Source organism: Mauremys reevesii, linkage group 10 (assembly GCF_016161935.1).
Source record: "Mauremys reevesii isolate NIE-2019 linkage group 10, ASM1616193v1, whole genome shotgun sequence".
In the NCBI taxonomy this organism is placed as follows: domain Eukaryota; kingdom Metazoa; phylum Chordata; order Testudines; family Geoemydidae; genus Mauremys; species Mauremys reevesii.
The window spans coordinates 4,601,736-4,627,495 of NC_052632.1; the positions used below are offsets into that span (position 1 = coordinate 4,601,736).

Sequence of the window (25,760 nt, forward strand, 5' to 3'; positions counted from 1 at the left end):
TCTGAAGTTGAAATTGGGTTGAATATTTTAAAGCTCTTGGAAGCTGAATATTTTAAAATCATAACTAAAAATTCAGTGATATGATTTATCTAAACAAAACCTAAGGTTTTGAACCATTAAATATTCTGTTTGAGAAAAAATGACTGTACAGAAGGGTAAACTGAGAAATGGGAACAGATTTATTTTCTTTTAATAATTATGAGCAATATCTCAAACTCAGCAATCTTAGACCATTGAGCTGTGTAGTATGAAAGTGCTAATTAATCAATTACTATCCAACAATGTACCATGTTTATTTACTGTAATGCACTACATGACTATGTTGCAGAACCAGTAATTATTAATCATTGTCAGTAACAAATTTGACTCAAGTTCACCTTCCTATAATTAATAGAGCATATAGTTTGCTTTAATATGTTTCTTTATTAGCAGCAACAATGACAGGATAAAAAGAAAGTGAAACCTGATGCTGTGGTTCATTGAAATGCAGGATTGGACTAATGCATCATACTCCAACAGCACTATTTGTGTTATTACAGTTCATGGTCAGTCGGTGTTCACATTTTAAATTTATGCTAGACTGAAATCTATTGAATGTATTAAAAAATAATTGCTCCTAATTTTTAAACTATATTAGTTTGGAGTTTCAAGATATTTTGCACTCATTAATTTAAATGCTTGCATCTGCTCTTCCTTGTAACAATGCCTGTAGATGAACAAAATAATCCTACAGCCTTTTAAGAGTAGCCTCTCATTAAACCAGTGAATGTATTGATATCCATATGTATGTGGTCACATTGTATACTACAAACGGAGGGAGAGAAGCATCTGCATTTTCATAAGACCAGCAAAGCATTTCAGACCGTTCACCAATGCAAAGGATCATGGTTTGGTATGTATGTATATATGTATTTAAGATGAGCTTATGATAAAAAGTTGAGGATTTTTGGGCATCCATCTGAACATCATTCATTTAGAAAGGACAAACCACTCTTACAGCAGCGCTGCTGCATAATAAATGTTGGCTGGACAGTTTATGCTTTATATATTGAGGTCTCTGTTTTTTAGAGTGCACTGTGCTTTTATATAATTGCTGTTCCAAAACCACCTCTTGAAATGTGACATGCCACTTCTCAAAGAGTCTTTGGGGTGAAGATGGAAGACACCAGACTATAAACATTCCATAGTTAAAGTGAGTCAATTGGTGCATGAGTTACCAGGCTGTAATTTTGTAGTCATTTGTTTTGGATCTTGCTGTAAAATAGCAGAAGATTTAAAAAAAACAACCCTATAATTTTGGAAATAGCATATTTATTGTTTTGGTCATTTCATCATGTACACAAAATCCCAGAAACTACCAGTTTAAAACCTGTAAGAGCCAGAGTCCTTCCCCAAATGTAATAGAAGTTCACAACCATGAGTCAGATTATTACAGTGAAAAATAAACTTCTGTATTTCATTATGAAGGCCTTGCTGAAGAAATATTAGAGCATACCCACAAAACAGTAGGATGACATTTGGTAATAATTCCTTGCACTTTTATACCCTTTTTTTATCAAAGCATCAAAACTGCCTTGTAGATATTATTGAAGTCTCACAACCTCAGTATGTGTGTCATATTATCCCCATTTTGTAGTTAAGGAAATGGAAGCCCTGATCCTACATAGACTTACACACGTACTCACTTTACACACCATGAATTGTCACATGAATTGTTATAGTATTACTCACAGCATGTAAAGCTAGGCATGTGCGTATGTTATTGCAGAATTACGGTCTGAGGGAGAGAGTTTAAATTACCTACTCCAGGTTATACAAGTCTGTAGACAGCATTCAAATATTGAAGCCCTGACTCGCAGTCTCCCACCCTAATCAATAGACCGCAATTATTCCCCAAAAGAGGCACCAATATTTTATTATAGTTAAGAGGATTAGATCTTATCAAATGAAAAGCAAGCTCCCAGTGTTATTCCATTCAGTACCATTATTTCAAGTACTTCACATTTCATACCAAATTATCTTGCAGGAACTGAAGTAAGAATACGTAAACCATATGCCTAACTGTAAGCACATGAATTGTCCCATTTAGCTGGTGCTTATGGCCAGAGGCCTCATTCACAATAACATTAATACAACTAAAAATATTTAAGTTTTTGAAAAACATTTATAATTGGCATAGTTAGAAGGGCTCATCTAGTCTAACCTACTGAATAGCACAGGCCATAGAATGTTCCCAAAATCATTCCTAAAAAGTAGATCTTTTAGAAAAACATCCACTCTTTTTAAATGGTCAGTGATGGAGAATCCACCATGACTCTTGTTAAATTGTTCCAATGTTTAATTACTCTCACTGTTAAAATTTTATGATTTATTTCCAGTCTGAATTTGTCTAGCTTCAACTTGTGGCCATTGAATCATGTTAGAAAGAAGAACCAATTATTCAATATTTGTTCCCCATGTAGGTACTAATAAACTGTAATCAAGTCATCCCTTAACCTTCTACTTGTTAAGCTAAATAGATTGAGCTCCTTGAGTCTCACTATACAGCATGTTTTCTAGTCTTTTAATCATTTTCATGGTTCTTCTCTGAAACTTCTCAAATTTATCAAAATCCTTCATAGGACACCAGGACTGGACACAGTATTCCAGCTGCTGCTCTCCGGCTGCCCAGCTCTGAAGGCAGCGCTGCTGCCAGCAGCTGTGCAGAAGTAAGGGTAGCTATACTGCAACCCCCCCCAAACTCCCTTTTGGTTCAGAACCCCTTTAATTACAACATTGTGAAATTTCAGATTTAAGTAGCTGAAATAATGAAATTTACAACTTTTAAAATCCTAGAACCGTGAAATTGACCAAAATGGACTGTGAATTTGGTAGGGTCCCACTGATAGCTGTCCAGACATGAGCCCCCTAATCCCAGATGCCATATTTTCCTGCCACCCTAGATCTGGATCATCATGGCCCTACAAATTCAATGTGCAAGGTATCTTTATTCAAGGGGTCATATTTTCCTGTAGCAAGAGGATGATAGAATGTAGTGGCATGAGCATTGGATTAAAAGCACCATGAACACATTATGCTGAAATATATTTGGAATTTATTTTTTTTAAATTGAAAATTGGCATTTTAGTTTATAACAGCCATATTAGTAGAAAATGACATTTTTTACACCAGTAGCATGAGAGTTGAATGTGAGAGATTGTAAAGCAATTTCAGTCCTGCCATCAACTCAAGGCTCAGAAGTGCTAATAGTAATTAAAAACTTTTCCCTCCAAATACATTTCACACTTTGTACATGCTGAGAAATAACTCTCACCATGGGAACTTTCAGATCGCTTGTGCTGAGCAAAACAGGTACAGTTTTCTTTTGTCAGAACACAACAAAGACATAAAGAGGCAGAGGGTTTCATTTACTCCTAGGACACTGCAGTCTACTGAGTGCCAGTGAACTAATGAGCCTCTCAGACCTTATGTTGTTCTGGCATGAATCAAGGCTTGATTCTTCTTAAGCCTTAGGAAACTACCTAATTTCCAGGTTGATATCATCTGCGAAGTGGCTCCCCCTCCCCGGCCACTGTTTGAAGTGACCAGTGAAGAGATGGGGTTAGGTCAGAAATCTAGGAAGAGTCTCTTGTTAAGAGTAGGAAGTACACAGTATGTACCTTGGTTGCAGTGGGGAGGAAGTTAAGAGTTTACTATCTTCAGCATCAGAGAGGGAACAGAAAGTGAATATATCCATTGTCCTTGTTTTAAGGATTGATAGGCAAATAATGCTGTTTATTAGTTAAGTCTTTTGACAATGGACTTCTTGGAAGCAAAAGATCACTATTGCATCTAACAGAGGTAAGGAACCTGCTGATCTCATTTCCAACTGCAGCAAAACAAAGGCTTCTAGAAAGGATGATTGTTGGCTGAATTCCACAGTAGAAAAGCCTGCTTGTGATACTAGTGTATCCAAAACTGAGGAATTATTGAGACTACCTGACAAAAAGACCCAAACAATTTAAAAATATATACATTTATATTTTATTTGAAGAATAAATCAACATAACATATATAAAGGTTCTCACTTCTATTTTTATTTCTTCAACCACTGTGGTGAATACAGAGGCTGATCATAAGTTTACGCACTGAGTTCACAGATCGGTGGCTCATGAATGGCACTTGAGTATTTCAGTTAAACCTTTGAAAAAGAAAGGCACTGTACACTGTAGTTCCATAGTGAATTTCATTACTGACTGGAAAACCCTGACTTTGGTATTTGTTGGAGATTTTTTAGCCGTAGGATGGTAGAGACTTGGCATGTTCAGGAGATAATACATTCAATCTGCAGGAGGAAATATATTGTAATTTAAAGCAAGAGCATAATCTGCCAGCAAGATAAATAATACAGCCTTGGTTGGGGAGACAGGTCTTCCCCTTTCCATTGCCCTCCAGCCCTGAAGACAGCAAATGGCAAGTAATCTGATGCTAAGAAACACATAGGAAGGAAAAAGCAATGTTACCATCTATATCTAAATTACTTACACAAACCATTTCTGAGTGTACAAAACCTTCTTTTCACAATTTACAAATAGGGGCAGCAGAAGAATCCTCAAAAATGAAGATAGGAAAACATATTTTAACAAATCTGGAAAGCTGAGGAATTCTAGAAGACTGAAAAAAAGTGAATGTGGTGATATTTAAAAAGGTTAAATGTGATGACACGGGTTACTATTGGCCAGTTAGCCTGATATGGATCCCAGGCAAACTCATTGAAGGGCTGATATGGGATCCAGTCAATAAAGAATTAAAAGATGGTAGCATAATTAATGCTAATCAACATGGTTTTATGGAAAATAGATATTGTCAAATAAACATGATATCTTTTATTGATAAGATTACAAGTTTGGTTGACAAAGGTAACTGTGTTGATATAATATACGTAGATTGCTATATGGCATTTAACTTAATATCACAGAATTTTGATTAAAAAGTTAGCACTATTACAAAATCAACATAGAACATATTAAAATGGTTAAAAACTAGCTAACTGATTGATATAAAAATGTAATTGTACATAGGGAATCATCATCCAATGGGGATTTTTTTGTGGGATCCCACAAGGATCTGTTCTTGGACCAATGCTATTCAGTATAATTATCAATGACCTGGAAGAAAATATAAAATCACTGCTGGTAAAGTTTGCAGCTCATACAAAAATTGGTGGAGTGTTAAACAACAATATAGGTAGGTCAATGCTACAGAACAACCTGGATCTCTTGATAAACTGGGCCCACCTGAACAACATGCATTTCAATATAGCCAACTGCAAGATCACATGTCTAGGAACAAAGAACACAGGTCATGCTTCCAGGATGGGGGACTGTATTTTGGAAAGCAATAACTCTGAAAGGGATTTAGGGGTCATGGTAGATAACCTGCTGAACATAAGCTCCTAGTGTAATGTGATGGCTAGAGTGCAAACACGATCCTTGGATGTATAAGCAGTGATACAGGTAAGAAGGTGGTATGACCACTGTATACAGCATTAGCGAGACCATTACTAGAACACTGTGCTTGAATCTGGTATCCACACTTTAAAAAGGATGTTGATGAATTAGAAAAGAGGTACAAAAAAGAGTTGAGGATCAGAGAACCTGCCTTACCGAGGGAGACTGAAGAAGCTCAGTCTATTGAGTTTATGTAGAAAAATGTTTAAGATGGGACTTGATCACAGTTTATAACTATCTCCATGGAGAGTTTTCTCATAGGAGGGTGCTCTTTAATTTAGCAGGGCATAACAAGATCCCACTGCTGGAAGCTGAAGCTAGACAGATTTAGATTAGAAATAAGGCACAGATTTTTAACAGTGAGGATCATTACCCATTGGAACAATTTATCTAGGGATGTGCTGGATTCTTTTCCATTTGCAGTCTTCAAATCAAGACTGGGTGAATTTCTAAAAGAGATGCTCTAGTTCATGTCAGAAGTTATGGGCTTGATGCAGGAACCATTTGATGAAATTCTATGGTCTGCGCTATGCAGGTCAGACTAGAAGATCATTATGGTGCCTTCTGACTTTTAAAACTATGAGTCTACAAATAAGGTTTGAAAAATACATGCTGTACTCCAGTATTCATAATATGAAGTTGGCGGACAGGTATAAGAAAATGGACATTTATTTTGTTCCTCTGTTCTTCACCAAGATTTCCCTTTGCACAACCAGGGATATTTTAGTTACTATTTTACTAATAATTTAAGCTCACTCAATAATCATTAACATTTCCAGTCTAAGCTAATATTCATTCAATTATCAATAGACAAGGACAACAAAACATGTAACTTATTTCTTTCCTGCATTCCTGAGAATGAGAAAGTTTTTCCTAGAGGCTTAAAGAAAAAGTTTTAAAATTTCAGTCAACTATTCTTGGGGAGCATCTTTGGAGGATTCCTCTTCTTCAAATTTCAGTTTGTTCTCTGCTGTTATTCCCAGAATTGCTTCAATATCTTGAACTGCTATCTGTAATAGATTGAAAGAGTGCAAGTTATTTAATGGATGTTATACTGGAATAAAGTCCCCCCAAAGTTTTCAGCTGGTTACATTTCCTCCATCCCTCCCATCCCCAAAGTAACCTGTGTTATTTAACAGAATGCACCAATGGAATCTTCCACTATTACTGTGTGATTGAGGGTGTATTTATTTAAAAATAAACACAAATACATATAAATCCGAGATAAATGAAAATATATAGCTAGACACATTTTGTTATTCTAATTAACTAAGTTGTGTTTTATTATGCATATATAAATCATTATTAATTCACTATAAATAAAATGAATTAAAATCTCCTTTTACATTTTTCTTCAATACTTGGTTTTGAGTCCCTCCCTCAGATCAGAAAAATAGTTTTTTCTGTTTATTGTGTTACATGTTAAAATGTAATTATATTTTCCCCGAAAAATGCCATTTGACACTACTCGTCACAAGAAAATACAGTTAGAGTTAAGATTTAGTCTGTTTTACATTCCCACCCTATCAACTACAACACAAATTTGCGATATAGGGTTCTCTTCTTGCCTTTTAAGAAACTGTTTATAGTTCAAGTTTTTTAAATCTTCTGTAGAGCTAGAGGGCCTCTGGGTTAGCAAAAGAACATTTGCTGAAGTTATGCTACTCTTTAGAATCAAAAGATAGCATCATTTATAATAAGCAGTTGTTTCCACTATAAACTAGTCGCTTTGTACTTTCTTATGGCCTGATCCAGTATTGGACATAGGGCTGGATTCATTATTGCCTGATAGTTTCTTTTCACCAGCTATGCTGGTGCGTAAGGGTTCCCTGTGGAACATTCCCAGAGTAGAAATGCCCAATGCCAGACGCAGAGCTCTGCAGGTGCTCTGAGTCCATGAATAAGGTGAGCTCAGGTGTGGAGTGGGTACCCCCAGAGAGGCAGTGTGAAGGAAACAAAAATGAAACTGTACTAGTCTTTCAATGTTTAAGGTGACATGGAAAAAGTAAACCGATTGAGTGGTGAAAAATGAGTTGGATGTTTTAAATGTGATATTAATATTTTAAGTGGTCATTAGTAAAACAGGGAACTCCATTTTTTAATTTAAGATTTTTATCTTGATGGTATTCCTTTAAAAACAAAAGAGCCAATTGTGACAGAATTCCCTAAAGCAGCATGGTGGCCTCCTTTGCCTCTTACATTGGAAACTCAGAAGCTTTGGGGATTTGGTTTACAAATGGTTCCAAGTTAAAGCATGTTTGTTTTCAAAGAAAAAGTTTCAAACTATTAAATTTAACTAACAGGTTCACTGGGAGACTTGCTATATTGACCTGCACACTGTGAAATATGTACTGCTAACAATGAAAAAGGAATGGTTTAGCACTTGTTTACAATACAGCATGAGGTATTTTCAGCCCTGGTATAGAAATTAACCAGGATCGTTAGTTAATTAACACCTCACCTTAAAATTGGTCTCGCCTTGCATATTAGGTGCTGATATTTCTTGATGGATGATGAAGAGATTGTGAGCAAAGGTCATGAGGACCCCCTGGAGATCCTCTCCGATTGTTCTGTTAATGATATCCAAACAAATGAGTTTACCAATGATTCCCTTCACATGCTTAAAAACAATCGGCCTCTCATTTGTGCCTGTCTGGTGATGGAATTTAATGAGTATTTTCAATCTCACAAGGTGGCAATCTTCAGGGAGATCTGAAAGATGAGGCTCCATTTTAACTTGTCAACAGAAAGGATTTGTGTAATAAATATTATTTATTAATCAACTTAGCAAAGGGGAGAGCAGTAGGTTCAGCTATTCCAAGCACAAGGCTACCACTGAGTTAGGACAGTGCCCTTAGCATATATGTTAACATTTAAAATTAGTTTAAAAGAATTGTTGCTACTTCATGCATACACAAATACAATTCATGCGTAACACTTCCTTTTTGTGATACACAGACACTTGAACTGCATCAGTACTACTTAGACTATTGCATTGTACTTAGAAATATTAGTATTAGTCTTTGGGGCTTTAATCTCTTGATAGTACATCCAGAGTCTCACAATAGCATATTTCATTGAGGGGGAATATGCCTCATTTAGCACATGTCAGTTGCAATGAACATTAAGCACAGTGCAGTAAAATGCAGGATGAATTATATGGCTGAGCTATTTAAAAAATGTTACAACCTGAACCAAACGGTTACACTTTTGGAACTTAGTTTCCAAATTAAAATGGTTGCCTGACATGTATTTAGCAGTCTTGTTTGAGGGAAAAGAAATATCAAACAGAAACTGTTAGAGATTCCACAGGATGTAAGTAAGGGCAAACTTTGGATGAGAGTCAGCCTCATTTCATAAGACCAGATCTGGAGGCAGTGATGCGTAAGGTGGTGTGAGTTATACTTAGGAAGTGATTGTGAGTCCAAGATTCTAAGAGGGGTAGAAAAAAGGTGTAAGGTTCACTAGGGTGGAACCAACACTAATTTAGGGGTTAAATTTTCAAAAGGCCAAAGTCCCACTTAGGAGACTACAGTTGCTAAGTGCCAAGTCACTTTTGAAAATTTTACCCTAGATCCTCTACATCTTCCCTTCTGTTGAGTTTCTTGCTAACTCTCCTTCTAGCTCCCTTGGTGTGTAAACTACACTATCACCCTTACACCCACTTACCAAACTCTTTCAACAGGCCAGTCTCACTGGAAGTCATCACATCACAACTAAATAGTGGGTGACAATCACTGAATTGCCAGATAGTCTTCCAGTAAATCAACACTTCTATTAAAATCCATGATGGTAATACTTTGTATTTTCATCTTCTTCAGCTCAAATAACTGTTCACTTGCTTACTTAGCTATTTAACTTATACTGTCTACTTACATCATTCCCAATCTGTACCGCTTGCGATCTTCATACAGTATAAAAATTGTTCCTTGTTTTTCCTGTTACATTGAAAAACAGTTATTTTAACTGTTGCTTAAAACAGTGTACATACTGATACTTACAATAAGAGATGCTAACATCTATTGTGCAAGGATGGTACGTACAAAATCATGTCATCAAAGAAAGGAGTTTTAAACTATATGTACTGGATTATGACTCCGTGTAACCTAAGTAATTTGTACTGGAGAATGCAATATAATAATTCTATGTAAATGCAAATATACACATTTCAGAATCTGTCCAGAAACAAATATTTTGTGCCTTCTACAATGGTGGATGGTCACAGATATTTTATGTATACACTTTGTTAATTCATCAAGATAAAGAAGGTCCATAAGAGCATTACATTCTGTAACGTTGAGAAAAATTGAAAATGTTTTTAGTCTTCATTATATCTTCTAATTCATTCTGGGCTAGACCTTGTTCCAAGGGAGTCAGTGACAAAACTCACAGGGTCTGATTTTCAGAGGCGCTAAGCACCCATTATCATATCATTTGGAAACATGAGAAATGTCTCCTGATATGAAAGGCGAGTAGGAGAGTATGAAGTCTTTGCTGAGTGACCACATGGAAGACTTCTGCCCCAGGATCCAGATACTCTTTCCTTTTATTATTCCCTCTCTACATACCATCTCTTCCCCTCTTTTTCAATGTTCCACTATTACTATCTCATTGCTCTCTTCTCTTGCTCCATTCACAATCCTCTACCTCTTCCTTCTCCAGTGAAGTCTGTTTCTCTTCATCCTCCATCCATCCTTCTGTTCTCTGTTATCACCTGACATCTCTCAATCTCCTTCTTCACAGAACCACCCCCACTTTTAAGCCCACTCATACAGATCCTCAGGACAGTCGCCTATTAAGGAGTCAAATAAATATACTTAATCTAAAGGAAAACAACAGGAAACCTTTGCAAAACCAGACTAATTTATATGAGGCCTGCTAAAGAACCCTTTGTAATTTAGCTTTCATACAATAGTCTTAGTAAATCTGTTAAAAAAGAGTTGTGTGTTAAAGTACTGCCAGGTCTGCCTTATGGCACAAACAAGATATTAGGACAATTTTATTGTGAATTTTGTCCGATATAACAGAACTCCTGCACACGATATTGTGCTGTATGATTTCAGAGGGTTATAGTTGCCAGACAGAAGTTAGGCAGAGTGACTATTACACTTTTCTATACATATTTCTCCTTCCATACCTGGACATCAAATCCAATGCCATGAGCCTTACATATTTGGAGGAGAACACTATAGTAAATTACTGAAAGGTTGGAGTGCCTCAGCTGACTGCTCATTACTGCACAGCGGCTGCTTACTGGAGACGGCTGGAAAAAACCAACAACATATGATTCTTCATTTCATATCATTTTATATAAAGCACCTACAATTTGCTATTTAAATATAAAGGACTTTTGGTGTTAGTTATACTGGTGTAAATGTGGAGTAACTCCATTTCTATTCGCAGTGGCATTCCCATTCAGATCAATATCAGTTGAACATATAACTCAGAAGCAATGTAGGTTTCTGTGGGGCAGATTCTACTCTCAGCTATATTGATGTAAATCTAGAGTAACTCCCCTGAAATGCTCTTTGTAAATCACCTGAAGATGTTTCAATTACTTCACTGATGACTGAAGCGCTATGGAACCATTCTATCAGATTTTGACTACAGTGGAGCCCCTCCAGATTTGCACTGCTATAGCTGAGAGCAGAATCTTCACACTGTGTGCAAATCTGTATTGTTTTCAAGTTTTATACTCAACTGCTATTGATATGAATGGAAATTCCAGTGTGACAGTCAATGGAGTTTCGTGAGCTATGAACAGAGGATGGCATATAGATTCCCTGGAGCCAGATTTACAGCTGGCCTCACTCCAGGTCTGCACATCCAGCCACTGCATTTGCATGCACATTTGGCTTTCTCTTTATGTAAATCTCGTAACTTGATGCCTCACCCCCAATCTGCATTTGTTAAGAGTTTGTGTTTGAAAATGCAGAGGTCATTAAGTATTTATACTGTAGCACGTAAAATGCAGTATAATTTTTGTTATTAGAGTATTACAAATCTAAAAAGTTTAAGCCAATGTGACAGAGCAAAGCCAGCTAGAGATTCTTCTTCCCTGGCAAAGAGCTGAGGTCTGAAGGACCATTCTGCATTTTCAGGAATCTGGACACCGTAAAACACAGCAAAACGAAGAAAACAAATACCAAAATTCAGAGCACCAGATGTGTGAAAGATGCAAACAGTTAAGGGTCTTGCAATCAATATATGTTTACTTTTAGAGTAACAGCATCCCAAAGCAGGATATGACCAACCTCTCTTCAATCTGATAGCATGGTTCTTCAGTATCTTTAGCAACAATCATCAAAGAAGTAATAAAACGGTCAACATGTTTCAGACAGGACAGCTCAATACCATCCCAGCTGTCAATATCATATCTGCCACATCATGGTTTCTCACATAAAAAAGCAGAAGCCAGAACTATCAGTGTGTAGGAGACCATTGTGATTACTGAGCATGTTATTGCATGGTAATTACCATGAAGTCGCATCATAATTCCAGTCTTAGTGTTGCAACTTAAGACAAAAATAAGAAAATTACAACAGCCAAAGGGGAAATTCTGCCCTGAGATGGGCACATATATCTCCTCATTAAAATAGATATGGATGAGCTTTGTGGGTTCAGTTTGCAGTGGATGGCAATGAATCACTTGTTTGCTTGGAATTTGGGGTTTTAGAAACTTGTTTGCTTGGAGTTTGGGGTTTTAGAAACTGAATTTTTAGAAATGCTGCAAGTCAAACCTTGTTTACCTACACATATGACCAAAAGCTCTTCATGATTTAAACTGCTTTAAAGACTGATACCCATTCACACTAAGGTCATTCTACATCATTATGGCCAGAGCAGCATAAAGGGGCTTTAGTGTAACTGAAAATCAGGCCTTCAGGGTATGATCCTGCAAGACGCTCCACTCACTGGGATACATTCTCACCTGGTGCAAATCAACATAGCTCTACTAAAGTCAATGGAGCGGAACTGATTTATACCACTGAAGTCAATGGAAGTTGGGGGACCTATTCTGTAAAGTAATTTGAGCTTTTAAGTCACAAGCACTGTGCAAACAACATTACTCAGGCCCACTGAATGTTTGTAGTAAAACCCCACATTCAACTTGATTGTAGGTGGCTTTGTGACTCTACATGAACCTTTTGCACAGCATTACATTGAAGTGAGTGGCGCCTGAGTACAGCACGTCCAAAAAGCCGAATTTGCTCCACTTATATATTGTTCACGTTGGATGAGAAGTGCTTTAATTCTGCCGTCACTTGTATGCTGTGCTCACTCAGAAATCCATACACTCTACATGACTCTGCTGGTCAAGTAGCTTTAGAGCAAAAAGAGAGTATTCTGAATTTGGGAAAATATATTAGTCTTGGCCTTCTTCTCTATTATGCCTCAAAGGAATAGGGTATCATATCCGTTCAGAAATGAAAACAGGAATTGTAGTTAAAAAGGGGAAGTGGGATCAAAGAACAACGTTGCTCTGGGATGCATACGTTTGGGGAAAAAATACACACATGGCATCGTAACTGTAAGTCCTTCAGTATTGGTCAACTGTCAAGGCAGGTATAGTTTTAGGGCTAACAAATTTGATAGCATCACTTTAAATACATAGAAAATGGAGATGAGAACGCAACTGCTGGATAAATCAAATCAGTTAGGGATAACAGAAGCATTGTGACCAACACTAAGAGGTGTATTCTTCCACCCTTAATCAAGTAGCACCTTACTCTCATAAATAATCCCACAGATTTAGTTGACATATTTCATGAGAATGAGGTGATAGTCATTGGGTATAAGGTTGGCAGAATCTAAATGATTTAGCAAATATGGAACATAATATTCTAAAATATCCTTTACAGTCCACCCAAGCTCTGTGTTGAAAATGGACCTGAGTTCTGCTTATACATGCTGCCCAATCAATATCATGACACATTTCTCAGGCTCAAACCCCATACTGATTTGTTTTTCATTGTAGGTTTCAGCCAGTACAAGGGATCTGACCCAAATCTCTTTGAAGTCACTGATAGTCTTTCCAGTGAGTGTAATGGGAAATGGACAGGATGCTTAACTTACTTTCAAAAGCTACAGTGTCAGAGCCTGGATTACCAATCCTGTGCTCAGATTACATTATCATCGCAAAGGGATGGACTATGAGGATTTAAAGGGGTGTTGTTAGAACACATGTTGTAAGTAGCACATTGCATAAGTGTAGACGAGGCAGCATTTACATTAGCACATGCTAGTGGGCTCAGCTGAAGCCTGGAGACAGCCCTAACAACACACCTTTAAAACCTAATGAAGACAAACCTGTAGCTCTATAAGGAAGGGTGGGGGATGTCTTTACCATCCCTTCCATGCCCGCATGTAAATCTAACTGCCAAGTTTTGTGCCTTACTGAGAGAAGAACCAGTCCCTTGTCCTTTTCAGAGTAGGCCTGATCTAGTAGTCCTTATAAAGCCATAGCTCCTACTTGAAATCAATAGACTTTTCCTGCCAGAGAACAGCAAAACTAGGGCCAGTAATTCAAATGAGTTTTTTAAATCATAGCCACATTGTAGCTTTGTTCTCATTAGAAGCCTGATACTAGAATCATCGTGCCCTCTGCTGTGCAATTCAGCCTTGCAGTTAGGGGGAGCTTTGAATGTGCAGCTATTCCAGGATCAGTCCCTACATGAAAAACAATGTGGAACAAATGTATGGTTAATATTAATTCTAAGTCATCTTTCATTAAAACACCTGAATCATCACAAAAATACTTAATGCTAAATATAGAAAACCTTAAATACCATTTTTCATGAATAATATTTTTCTAGGCACGGTTTAAAGTGACTATGGTCCAGATCCTCAAAGGTATTTAGGTGCCTAACACCCACTGAAATCAACAGAAGTTAGGTGCCTAAATAGGCCATGTCCTGCCAAGACTTATTAGAAGGGATAGTGCATACAGTCCTATGAGTAGCCCTTAAAATCAAAAGAGATAACACTATGGTTAAGATTCAGAAAAGCATTTGAGCACATACTTAAGTCCTGTCCTGACTGAGGATACTTTCCTGAACTGGGGGTTGAGTCTGGTGTTGTTTGCAGGACTGGGTTCTTAGATCTTTGAATGGGGATACTGCATCTTGAAGCATGTAATTTACAGTATTTTCCCCAAAATGATATTGTTTTTGACATTGATGCATTTAAGTTGACATAGTTGAAATCCTTATATAATACATCTCTGCCTGAAAATTAATCATGTTTATAATATTCTGAGAATTAATAACAGCCATTGCTCAAGTCATTAACTTAAAAAAGGAGCTTCCAAAATCTGTTCTCTGCAGTAGGGGACCACAAATAAATGAATGCTTGATAAAATAATCCAAGTAGCAGTTTAACAAGCGTAAACTTGAATGTGGCTGCAATAACACAGAACTATTGTTTAAGGGTTGGCATCAGGTTGATGAGGTGCTTATTTCAGCTACAAAGCATGCATACACATGCATAATGAACTGCAGTATGAATTATTAATGTGTTGCTTATTTAGCCTCATCTGTCTAGAAGATAATGTATCCTAACTATAATGAGTGATTGGTTTTCTACATAATTACAGTAGCAGCGGTATCTAGGAAATTTGTTCTTTCAAAGAAGAATTTCTAAAAATACAATCGTCACACAAACTCAGTCGTTGCTCCATTTTATCAATATCAGCCCTAGCAGCATTGGGAATATATAATACATAAAGGGGACAGATTCATTATTAACATCATAATTTTACACAAAGTGCTTTACTTAATCATTCATTACAGATCATGTGCTGTAAAAACATTTGTCTCTCTCTCTCTCTTTTTTTTTTTTTTTAGAAAGATCTTCAAAGATAGTACTTTCTTTCTAGTTAACTTTTAAGGAGGTAAGAGCCAAAGATATAAAGAAGAGGAAAAAATTAAGGATAGAGTGACAGTTTATGTTAATCGTGACAGAATTTTAATTCAAAAAGTTGCTACTTGATTACTTTTCATTTCTAGAACATGTACTACTGGGACTAATTCATTCCTCTCCAACTTAAAGTGGTTGCTTGACAAGAACAATAGATCAGGATCTCATTAACCTCTAAATTACAACTCTCTGGCACTTTTTGGAATGGCACAACATCTCTCCTTTATAGACAGAAAAAGCGGTTTGTGCGTTTTCTAATAAAACACCTAAACACTGCAGTTGTTCTCCTGGCACCGCCTCTTAACTCACCCTAATTTTTCCAGAGGGTTTCACCTTGTCTGTCCTTCTGTTGGTGATAGCCACCATCATAAGGACAATCTCAAGGCTGATAAGCCAAACAGTTTATTAAATTTACTAAATTCAATAACCATAGTTTACATTTTAATAGCACTATCCATATGAGCATCTCAAAGCACTTTACTAATTGTGACTTATTTAGCCTCACAACATCCTTATGGGGTAGGGCAGTATTATCAGCACTATCTTGCAGATGTGGAAGCTTAATTTACAGAACTGTTAAGTGTCATCCCAAAGTTTACATAGGCAGTAGAACACAGGGGTTCTGACTTCTAATCTTGGACCTCAGCCACAGGACCATGACTATCCTTCCTCCTTTTAGCTCTTGTGACACCGTGGTGCTCTCCCTACAGTGCCCCTTTTACCACCTGTTTGTTATCTTGTTTCACAAAGTTTAAGAATTAAATATCACAAGATTCCTTAAAACTCTGAGAACTATTTCAGAGTATTCATCATTTAATTAGTGCCATAAATAGAACCAATACTGATGGGTGAAAAATGTGGCTAATCAGAATGAACATAAATGGCCAATCACTTTCTTTTCATTTCTAATGTGATGTCACATTTTTTTAACCTTCCTGAAATGCAAGAGAAGTAGCTGCTCCATTATTAACCTTTGGTGCTGTACAGCAGCTGCTGGTTATGCTAAGGGAAACCCCAAACCTTGGAATCCACAAATTAACTGGTGTTGCTGAATGTGAAGGTGCTGAACAACCTTTTATACCCGAAGTAACTTAACAATGTTAGTTGGAAATGAAACATTACTTACAGTTTCTGCCTCCTCACTCTGAACACTGTGACTTTTTGTTTTCTTCCATGTAAGTGGTACTTCAAAGCAGCTAGAGCACCCATCCAAACTGCCATTTGTCACATACAACATGAGCTGAGTAAAGGCCAGCTGGTCACTATAGCAAAGGTCAAGGTCTGTTACCCACACCTAAGACAACCAAAAAAAAAAGTGAAATTCACCAAGTTTATTTAATGAAGCTGGGATTCCACTGGTTTATGAATGCTGGTACATCATTTACTTGACTGAGATAAAGAAACCATTTCCAAACTGGAACAATCAAAACTCTTACATCATTTTAGAAAACTGCCTACCAGAGAATATTGAAAGGCTGAGTAAAAGACTTACAAGAAAATAGCAAAACTCACTGCAAAGGTTTTAGCAGGAATTAAGGACGTACATGTAGATGAGCTCATGCGGTGGAGCAGCTCATAAATGGAGCTAAAATGTACAACTGGGATTTTCTCCCCTAAAAATTTTGTACAGTTAAAAAACACTCTAGCTACACAAAAACCAAACAATGGTTTTTTGAGATGGTAACCACGAGGGCCTTAAGGGCAGAGTGATGATGTGAGTGAAAGGGACAGTTTCACATAGAAAGCAATGCTATTTGTATATAACATATGCATTAGTCATTGCATGATTTTAGTGATGGTGTTTAGCAATGCATATTCCTACTGAAATATACAGCATCATAAACAGTAGTTGCTTTGTCTTGTATGTAAGCAAGTTATGTGACTTGGGGCCTGCTTCTGCTTCTGCCTTACACTGACTTTTTTGCAGGTTTAACTTCCATGGAGTCACTCTCTAGATTTACATCTGTGTAACTGTGAGCAGAGAGTCAGGCCCTAAAATGTTAGGGCTGAGAGTGACACGTGCACCCATAAAGCCTTGCCTCTGCACAAACTGGCTCACTGCACATTGAACTACCCACTGGCACACAAATGCTAATGTGGGTGTTGTGAGGACACAAGTTGATCTCAATTCTGAAACTTTGGCTCTTTATGTCTAAGCCTATATATTATTAGAGATAAAAGTCCAACTTACAAGGAATGTTAAATAAGCTGTCTGGTTACTAGCCTCTATCTACCATAGGAATTGATATGACCCTAAACAACCCTGTATTCACACACAATTGTAATAATCTTTGTACTAACTATGCCTTGTGAGGTATCATTTGAAAACTATTCACTCTCTGGTCAGTAATATCATGGTGAAATGTGTGTAGCAACATTATATGTAAAGTTATAAATTCCGCCCGCACGATGTTATTACCCATGTTCACAACCAGACAGCCTTGCCTTGGTAAAGGTGTTAAATAGATCTATCCTAAACAAAGGAATGTGGGTTTACACCACCTTAAATATAAGCAGTAAACAGGGCCATCAAGCTAACAAGGGGAAGAGACTGTGGGAAACAGAACAATTTGCATTTTAGCAAACCCCAGCGGGGGAAAGAGCATGGAGCTTCCTTTACCACCAGACTCCATGTTGCCTTCCTCCCCATTTGAATAAACTCTTTACTTTGAGGGATCATTTCAAAGGTTTACTGGACTATAAAAGAAAGGGGCAGAAAACCCCAAGTTCTCTCTTTCACCTAAGATGACAAAGGAAACAGCACTTTGGATTTCTGGAGGAGATCCTGACCAAAATGGGGGATCAGTCACCTTGCAAGAAGACTGGGGGTGAGATAAAGACAACTTGGACAAGGCTGTATCTTGCGAGATTAAGTTTTAGAGGTTTAGACAGGTATTTTCACTTTTATTCGCTTGTAAACATTTCTAACTTTCTTATACTTGAATTCACTTCAAATCCTATCTTCTTTTGTTAATAACCTTATTTTACTTTTAATCTAAACCCACAGTGCTGTGTTTGATTAAAGTGAATGTTAACTCCAGTTAATGTGGCAAGCTGTTAGGTTTTGTCTCTTTAAAGGAGCAAATGGATCTTATTCCTCTGAATATTGCAGGAGGGGGCTGGACATTGCAGAGCACAGGGGTGTGGGCAAGTATGGGACTGGGGGTGCGTTGGGGTCACCTGCTAATATTAACTAAGTCTACAGAATGTGTCTGAGAGAACTGCTGGCAGGTTGTTGGATTCCAAGTGGTTGAATCAGAGCAGTACAGTTTACAAAACATAGTGTGCATGCTGGCTGTGTGTGTGGCCCAGGCTGGGAGTCTCAAGTAGCAGAAGCATTGTGGGGGACTCAGGGTAATGATACAAGCAGTGTCCTCTTGCTGGTCTGAATTGCACCCTGAAGTGTGCCACCGCCATCATCCATATTTTTGGAGCACCCTCATGGTCTTTAATGGATTTATCTTCACAGCATCTCTGCAAAGTAGGTCAGTGCTGTTAGCCCCCATTTTACAGATGGGGAACCGAGTCCCAGAGATACATGCGCATGGTCACAGAGGAAGTCTGTGGCATAGTGGGGACCTGAACCAAGGTCTCCCAAGTCCTAGGTGTGAGCCCTAAGCATTCTTCCTCCCTGCACACCATTAACTGTATGAACAAGTATCTTGTGGAGCATCTATGAAGTCCTACAGAGCTGATAATAGCAACACACTTGCACTGAAGGAAACTGAAATGTAACCGTATTTTCAGGAAGACTTGGGGCTCTTGTGCCTTTAAGAGCCATCACGCATTGGGATGCCACAGAGGTGCACTGTCCTAGCCATAGCTCTTGGAAGCTTCATGCCTGACACGTGTACTATGCCTCCTGGAGCAAGGGGAGCACACGGGCAGGGAGGGAGGGCACTGTGCCACACCTGAAGGGGGTATAGCATCTATCCCCTTTGCTCCAGTGGCTAGTACGGAGCGTCGCGGGGGAGGGGGAGAAGGAAAGCTCCTCCCACCCACTTTTAGGAGACTTTTGCTAGCAGTGGCACTAGCTTCATCTTGCGCTAAGGGGAGCACAAAGCCCATGTTGTGGCTAGGGAAGCTCCTTGAATCCCCCTCTCCTCCAGCCTGTTGTACTCACAGAAGCCTGAACATACTTTGCGGTTACATTTTTCACATTTGGGGCTTATATGCATTAGCACTTACCTCCGTATAACTGAAGTCACTTGGGTGTGAAAAAGCCACCCCTGAGTGACGTAAGTTACACCAACCTAAGCACCGCTGTGGACAGCGCTATGTTGGCGGGAGAAGCTCTCTGCACTAGCAGCGCTACAGTGGTACACTGCGCTGTTGTAGCAATTCTAGTCTAGACTAGCCCCAAAAATCCATGTGCCTAACCCTGCAATCAGATACATTAACATACATAAAATGTCTGCCCTAGAGTGGACTCCTTTAAAACAAATCTAGGAGTGAGTGACTTGAATAAGCCTTTGAGTGGTAAATGGCATCATTATAAGGATATTAAGAGGTCAGGCAGCCAAGGCCTCTTGCTAAACTGGAGCTAATTTCTGAATCGTATTCACACAGTAATGCCCTTTTCATAACAGCAAATAAATCACATCTGTAACAGTTGTTAATAACTAACTGCCAAGTATCTGTTGCTGTATTAAATATGCTATTTGTCAACTTAAATATTTCCTGCTGCATGGTATAAAATGCAAATCAGATGCTGATGGCTGGCTTTGCTTAACAATAGAGGGAACTTTCACCAATTACAATGCTTAATTTTCCCTAAGAATGTAGTCTTACATAGTCACTTTCTATGGAGGTGAGAAGGAGCTTTCAAAATACAATAGATTTAGACTATTTCAGCATGTGATAACCCTTCAAATGAGCTACATTTTTACAGCACATGTAGTTCATGATGAATTCATATTAAATGCATTTCATAAGTATTAGTAATAAATCAATAATAGCAAGTGTGTGAAAATTAGGTTTAGAATCTAAAATAAGTATTCTACAAAGAGAGTGAGAACTGGATGGCTTGAGTGAGAGGATCAAGGATTATGGAAACTATTTAGTTCATAGGTTCAAGTCTGTCCCAAAATGGCAGTGACCAACCGTCATTAGTATCCAATGCCTGTTCAGTGACCCATGTGACATGAGTTGATGATCTCCGTCCAGTTTCTGGTGCCACAGCAGTAAAGCCACAATCAATGTCAGCAGTAAGTGAAAGCTTTGCTGGAAGCCTCAACATAGGGGAAGGAGGGAAAGATCTCAAAAGCTGAGAGACAATTAATCCCTCACCCCTAGAAGGGGTCCCTCCAAGACAGGCTTCAGACACAAAAGCAAGGAGTGTAAGCAACATTTGCACTGCCATTGCCCGTGTTGTACCTGATCAGTGGATAATTACGTGGCTTTGGACAGTCAAAGTCATGTTCTGACAATGTGTAAAGAACCTGGCCTTCCACTTAACAACAGATAAACCCTCAAAGAAATGCAGCAATCTTGAAACAGACATTAGCAGATGACAAATTTATTAAAACATGATAGAAATTCAAATAGACAACATAAAACGTGATGTTACATGTTTTATGTAACAAGTAATACAATCAAACAAGCTTTGTCAGCAGCTACTTTCCTGTAAGTTTAACTGTAAAGTGTGTGTAGGCCACTTTTATTTATGTTTAGATCTACAGAAAAGACCCATCAAATTCAGCCTGGGCACACTTCATATAATTTTAATAAAATGCCCAGCATGTAACGCTGGCTCTAACAGACCCTCCAAAAGGTAAGCACCCACCACTCAGACCCAGGGGCATTACAGGGTCCTCAGTGAAAGAGAAGTTAGCCCAGCCCAGCTCAGCTCTCTGCTCAGGGAAGGGCTATAAGATTGCAGGCTAGTGACAGAAGGCCTTTGGTCAGGACAGCCTCCATACCCAGAGGTCATAGGAATGGGCTGAATGCTGGAGGTGTTACTGTCCATCAACGTTCCTTACATTTCATGCTTCATCATCCTATGATGATTTTAGCCTTGTGAAAAAGTGCTATAAAAATTAATGGATTAAATCAAGAGTTAGATTCTAAAAGCCTACAGCATGTAGCAGAGAATGACACCCATCACCTCTAACCCACAGTTGCCAACTTTCCCGTGGTAAATAAGCACCCTGACTTTTACAATAAGCCAAAAATCAAGCTAATCCCATTTCAAAACAAGGCCAAAACAAGCCAATCCCTAAGAACCCCAACACTCTATGTGACTAGATCCCCCCAGCGTGCAGTCTGGGACTGTGGTGGGCCTGCTGTGCACCCCTGACTCTCCCCCCCCTTGCCTCTGCTTGCCAGGAGCCACAAACTAGCCAACAAGCAACTCACAAGCCAATTAAGCCAAAACCAAGCCCAATTTCTGCATTTTTTTCCCGCAGGTTTGGCGTGTCTGCTCTGACCATGGTTCTTTTTAACCATTCTACGGAATGCTACAGCAGGGATATTGTTTTGTGTTACTACAGAATGGTGCCAAACCCCTACAGAGAGTTTAAGTCATCGTTACATTCCAGGGCTAAGAAGGTCGTCATTAAAGGTGCAGATTACCCAGTTTTTAAAATGGAGGCCGCAGTCCTCAACAACACTGAGTTCAGGGAGAGGAAGGCAATGATAGCTCCAAGCCACCTTTTTACCTCCTCTAATCCTGGGCCTGAACCATCACTCTTGTAAGCTGGAGATGCCAAATGGTCACTAATTTATGCCAGTTGGGATGTTCCCCTAGGGACAGGTTTACGGGAGCAGGATTGCCAGAGCACACTGTACTCTGGCCATGTCCTGGAACTCCTCCTACGTAGGGGAAAGAAGGGAGAGCCGGTGGCGTAAGCGAGCTATGTTGGCTTCATACTATGACAGGTAAAGTCCCCCAAAGTCCCTTTAGTTCAGCTTCCAGTCCACTGCGCACTGCTGAAGCAACGTGAAGGAGAGACAGACTGGACTGAGAATCTTGCCCCTAGTTTTCATGGGATTGATAATAGGGTGCAATTTTTCATGTTACTAGTTCAGATGCAGCCCAGATCATTAGTAACCAACCGATGCCACCATCCAGCAGGTGGGTAGATTCCTATATGAAATGAGCTGGAAGTTTCCCTCCAGTTCCCATTGGTCAGATATGACCTTTGCAAAATTCACAGTAATTGATAAGGACAAGTAAACTTGTAGGTAGTCTTGACAGTGAGGCTACGGATTAAGTGAGATTGAGGCTCGCGGGGAGAGCAGCAGGGCAGCTGCCTACGGTGGACTTATTCTGGGGATGCGGCGTGGACATCCGTTTGCAGGCCTATCCATCTGGCACCTTTCACCAGTGATATACAGACACAGACCCTCAAATGGAAACGAGTAGAGCTTGTAACCTTATACTAAGCACATGCTTTACCCCACTGCAGTTAGCAGGTGTCCCCTGGGCGTAATAGCCTAGGATTAATTATAATAAAAAAGAAAAAGAAGTAGAATCCTTTATATCTGAGCCTAAAGAATTCTAGTCCAAGAGGATTCCATAGGTGTTGACTTTTCATTTTCCCTGAAGGGCTCATCAGGCACATGCCAAGAAAACCTGTTTCCACTGCAATGAAAGGGCTTTTTTGTATGCAGAGCACTGAGCTAAATCAATGTGGCTGGAGCTGCCAGCAGCAGGGGAAAAGAACCTGAAATAATAAAAATATATAACCTTTGAGCAAGAGCACAGAAACTGGGAAAGCAAGGATTTACAGGCTGTCTGCCCGCTGTTTTTCATGGTGTATCTGTGCCTGACACATACATGCCATGGTCTAGGAAACAAATATTTTAGGGATGCCTATTGCCCAGTAGAGTTTCTCTCTTCCACAGCCTCCTCCTCCCAAGCTGCTAGCTTGAATGCACACAGGCCCTTTGCTTTGAGCCCTCTCCATTCTGCAGCATCTCCGCTGCTGGCCACTCTTTCTGCCAACTGACTTATTAATGCCACCAGACTTCTTCTGCCATGCTCGTCACCCTGTGCAGTACTTCAGTGCACAGGATGACGAGCATGGCAGAAGAAGTCTGGTGGCATTAATGAAAGGAAAATGATTCCTTATTATTAATAACGTATACAGCACCATTCATCCCAAACAGATATACACAGGGAGTGCTCCACCCTCTGCTAAAAATGCCGCCAGGTCTGCGCAAAACGCAACAACTCAAATGGGAAAGTGAAGATTACGTGAGCTAAGTGGGACTGCTGGGAATGTTAAGTAGATGGATGTGATCATCTGAGTTGGAATTTGCCCAGACAGTGGGAATTAATGCCCACACAAAAGTGTTATGGCAACTTTAATGACCATAAGTGGTTAGGACATTGCCATTACAGCTCAGTCCACAAGCAGCAGCTCAATGCCCCAGAGCACCATGCCCAGAGGAAAGAATGCCACTACTGAATGTTCACAGCATTTCTCATCGCACCTGGGATTTGCTTATAGGTTCCACTCAAGTACTGGGCAGGCCCAAAACCTGCTTAGCTCAAGAAAGTTGCAGCACAAGGTAGCACAAAGCAGACCACAGGGCAATTGTAGTTCTTGTCGCCATCAGGTGGAAGCAGGACAGGGGAAGAATGCCAAGAATGTTATGTCCGAAGAGGAGAGGAGAGGGGGAAAAAGAACCAGAGTGAAGCAAAAACAACCCCCCTAAACCACTGAGTAAAAGAAAAATGAGATACTAAAGGAAAGAGCTGGGCCTGGAGAACAGATCCTGGGATGCTGCTGGTTTCCAATAGCACCTACTGCCACAACTCAGCAGGGAAAACAAACACATTTCCAAGATGGCTCCTGCTTCTAAGTGAGGTTTCTCTTCCCTGCTAAGCTGTGGGAGTGAGAACTGTGAAACAAGTGAAGTTTGACATTTCTATCTGCTGCAGTTTTTGATTAACAGAGCTATATGGCTCTGATCCAAACTCCACTGGTGTCAGCGGAAGCCTCCTGACTGACTACAATGGGCTTTGGATCAGGCCCTATAAAGCCAATTATTATCGAAGAGTCTATATAAAACAAGTTCTAAACTCACCAAACTGCATGAAAAAAACATTTCTCTCATCTACTGTAATGATTTTCCTTTAACTCAGAGTGACAGACAGTGGCGATCTCTACAAACTCTGTAAGAACTGAACAGTCCTTCTTCATTGTGAGAAGCAACAGAGGTAAATGAAATGTGATTCCAACTTATACCTGTTGATACCGCATACTTCTTCAAGTAAAGCCACAATCTACAGAGCCCAAATGCAAGACCGAAGAAAGGCAAGCACATGACCTAATTCTTTTTTTTTTTAAAAAGGTGGCTTACAGTTACAGCTTTTAATAATTTTAAATGAACAATCAGTGCCAAATGCATCTGTGCACCAAGATGCCTGTTTTCACTGGAAATCCTACTGGTAAAAGGAGATGTTCAGTCTGTGTGGAACATGGCTGGTGTGGTAGCTAATTTTGTTTGTGCTGTATCATTTTAACAAATCAGACACGGGAATTATTTAAAAGGTCCCACACAAGTGTAAATCTAAAGACTGGTAGAGAATGCAGTCTTGTTTTTCTGCTGGTAACTGAACTAGTCATTAGTGGCTAGGAAATGGAACTGTGTCCATGGGGACATGCTATTCATCTCTTAACTTTTCAACACAGAAGGGAAATTATTTCCAATGTGGTCTATGGGATTACATATCTTCCTTAAATTGTAATGGAGGAGGAGTGTCAAAAATCCTCCAGAATGCTCTGAACATATCAGCCTTAGTTTTTTTTCCATGATATTTGCATGGTTTATAAAAGCAATAGTGACTGCTCAGGTCAGGCATTTACTAGCAATTAATAACCAAGTGAGTTGTCTGCTCCAGTCAGTCAGCTGCTGTTACAAAAAAGGCATGCCCTAGAGGTCATGTATAAGTAAAATCAAAAAAGAGTGGCACAACCAGGAAAGTACTGAACATTTAATGTTTTTAAGCCTGTTCTCATTTTCCTAATTTGCCCTGGTACCTCTATGCAATGAAGGGCATCAGATACATGATGTCATAAACTGATCTGAGGCCTCTGCAGTACCAAGAACCCACCACATGACAAGTTAAAAAGTAATGCAGTCAACTTTAACTCGAAATGTCAGGGCTTTCACAGGTTTCTGTCACCATCTAAATATTGTCAAAAACAGAGGCCCTGTTTCTAGAGCCCTGCAAATCCATGGATATCCGTGGATAATTTTTGCGGCTCGGATGCGGATATACATTTTATATCCGCGCAGGGCTCTACCTATTTCTCTCCAATAATTCCTATTAACAGCAACAGAGTACGTGTTTGTAAGTTTAACCGAAACAGAGCTCAGTTGTGAAGCCTAGAAATGGAC

General features: G+C 39.1%; 1 protein-coding gene across 4 annotated transcripts in view; it reads right to left on the reverse strand.

The window, feature by feature from the left end:
* Positions 1-3,225: 3,225 nt before the first annotated feature.
* Positions 3,226-25,760, reverse strand: part of IQCH (IQ motif containing H) — a 113,522-nt gene continuing 90,987 nt past the window's right edge. For all 4 annotated transcript variants that reach the window (XM_039490403.1, XM_039490402.1, XM_039490401.1 and 1 more), the window contains 5 exons: positions 16,534-16,701; positions 10,627-10,752; positions 9,366-9,427; positions 7,951-8,059; positions 3,226-6,499 (listed from right to left, as the gene is read on the reverse strand). In XM_039490403.1, coding sequence (XP_039346337.1) covers positions 6,401-6,499; positions 7,951-8,059; positions 9,366-9,427; positions 10,627-10,752; positions 16,534-16,701 — 564 coding nt within the window. In that variant the 3' untranslated portion in view covers positions 3,226-6,400. The remainder of the gene's footprint in view (positions 6,500-7,950; positions 8,060-9,365; positions 9,428-10,626; positions 10,753-16,533; positions 16,702-25,760) is intronic.